The 2,066-nt window shown below is 38.2% G+C and overlaps 1 protein-coding gene across 1 annotated transcript; it reads left to right on the top strand.

The window, feature by feature from the left end:
• Positions 1 to 413: 413 nt before the first annotated feature.
• LOC143628475 (uncharacterized) lies at positions 414 to 1,268 on the top strand. Its single transcript, XM_077098063.1, has 2 exons — positions 414 to 863; positions 1,098 to 1,268. Exons 1-2 carry the CDS (start codon positions 414 to 416, stop codon positions 1,266 to 1,268), a joined length of 621 nt encoding a protein of 206 aa, XP_076954178.1.
• The last annotated feature ends 798 nt before the right edge of the window (positions 1,269 to 2,066 follow it).

Raw genomic sequence — 2,066 nt, 5'->3', positions numbered from 1 at the left:
CTGGATTCTATAGGAGCTTCATTAAAGGTTTTAGTGCAATTCCAAAACCTTTTTGTAATCTTTTATTGAAGGATGTCCCCTTTGAATTTACTAATGAATGTTTGCAAGCGTTTGACAGTTTGAAGAAGAAGTTAGTGCAAGCACCAATTCTACAATCACCGGATTGGTCAAAGTCGTTTGAGATTATGTGTGATGCTAGTGATAGCACGGTTGGAGCGGTTTTGGGTCAAAGAGTGGATAAGAAACCGGTGGTGATTTATTATGCTAGCAAAACTTTATCTGAGGCACAATTGAACTACACCACTACCGAAAAGGAGTTGCTTGCGGTGGTGTATGCCTTAGATAAGTTCTGTTCGTATATTTTGGGAAGTAAAGTTGTGGTATACTCGGATCATAGTGCGGGTAGATATTTGATGGAAAAGAAAGATGCGAAACCACGGTTGATTCGATGGGTGTTATTATTGCAAGAGTTTGATCTTGAAATCCATGACAAGTTGAGATGTGAGAATGTAGTAGCGGATCACTTGTCGCGAATTACACTTGAAGGTGTTGATGATCCGATAGAGATAAACGAGAAATTTCTAGATGAACAGTTGCTTGTTGTTTCAACCTCAACGTGGTATGCTCATTATGTCAATTATTTGGCCACGGGTGTGATTCCGGAATTTTGGTCAAAGAAAAGGAGACAACAATTCATGGCCCAAGTCAAGAAATACATTTGGGATGAACCAGACCTTTTCGAAGTTGGAGTAGATAAAGTTCTTAGAAGATGTGTACCCGAAATTGAAGTGCAAGAGATTTTGAAACACGCCCATTCATCGGCATGTGGAGGCCACTTTAGTGGTTCTAAAACAGGGTATAAGGTACTTATGTGTGGATTTTATTGGTCGGCGATTTTTAAAGATGCTAATGAATATGCTCGGCATTGTTTAAATTGTCAAAGAATGGGGGGCATATCAAAACGGAATGAAATGCCCTTACAACCCATTTTGGTTGTTGACATTTTTGATGTATAGGGCATAGATTTCATGGGCCCGTTTCCCAACTCATATGCGTATTTATACATTCTTGTTACGGTTGATTATGTGTCAAAGTAGGTCGAAGAGGTTGCAACAAGAACTAATGATCATTCCGTGGTGTGTAAGTTTGTTCAATCCAACATCTTCTCAAGATTTAGGATTCCTAGAATTATCGTAAGTGATGGTGGATCGCATTTCAAGAACTTTGCATTTGGCAAATTGTTGAAGTGTTATGGTGTTAATCATTGAATTGCAACGCCTTACCATCCTCAAACAAGTGGTCAAGTTGAAGTTTCTAATCAACAAATTAAAGAAATTTTAATGAAGATAGTTCGGGTTGATAGAAAAGATTGGTCGACTAAGTTGGATAATGCATTGTGGGTGTATCGAACGGCCTATAAGACACCGACTGGTACCACTTCCTTATCGATTGGTGTATGGGAAGGGTTGTCATTTGCTAATGGAAGTAGCTCACCGAGCATTATGGGAAATTAAGAATGTAATATGGATTACAAGGAAGCCGGTGAGTTGAGGAAGTTGAGATTGAACGAGTTGGAAGAAATTCGTGATTAGGCGTGTGAATGTGCTTCGAATTACAAAGAGAAATTAAAGAGTGTGCATGAATGTGACATTTGAGCCAAAACAAGGTACACCTCAGTACGTATTACCGATTAAGCAAATAAACGCCTTTTGCGTAACAAACGAACGATTAACCGAACGGGTCGGGTTATGACCCAGATATCTCGGGAGGCCATCTATAAGTGATAAACGATCTATACAAGCTAAAATATTAGAAATATGGTCTTAGTTTGATAGCAAACAAGTTAAACGAAAACATGCTCGTTTAACTACCCGCTATAGATTTAAACGCAAAAGATAGTTACAAACCAAGCATTGTATCATCCGTTAAGCCGAAAAAGACTTACCAAAAACTTATTTGAAATGTTTTAAGCGATCCGTGAAAATATTTTTGATTTTTACAAACGTATAGTATGTTTTTATAATTTTACACAAAACTCGCCGAAAAACACCCGTTTTCGCGCTGTT

The sequence above is a fragment of the Bidens hawaiensis genome, unplaced genomic scaffold (assembly GCF_021521415.1).
Source record: "Bidens hawaiensis isolate Kalapana, Puna unplaced genomic scaffold, B.hawaiensis_p1.1 tig00005003_1, whole genome shotgun sequence".
Taxonomy (NCBI): domain Eukaryota; kingdom Viridiplantae; phylum Streptophyta; class Magnoliopsida; order Asterales; family Asteraceae; genus Bidens; species Bidens hawaiensis.
Note: the sequence above shows the minus strand (reverse complement) of the source record. Positions and strands in the feature narration are given on the sequence as shown.

What these genes read in the sequence shown, in the direction of transcription:
- LOC143628475 (XM_077098063.1), top strand. Translation starts at nt 414, where the DNA reads ATGGAAAAGAAAGATGCGAAACCACGGTTGATTCGATGGGTGTTATTA. An exon ending in GTTCTAAAACAGGGTATAAG is followed by an intron (nt 864 to 1,097) that starts GTACTTATGTGT and finishes GTGTCAAAGTAG; the next exon opens with GTCGAAGAGGTTGCAACAAG.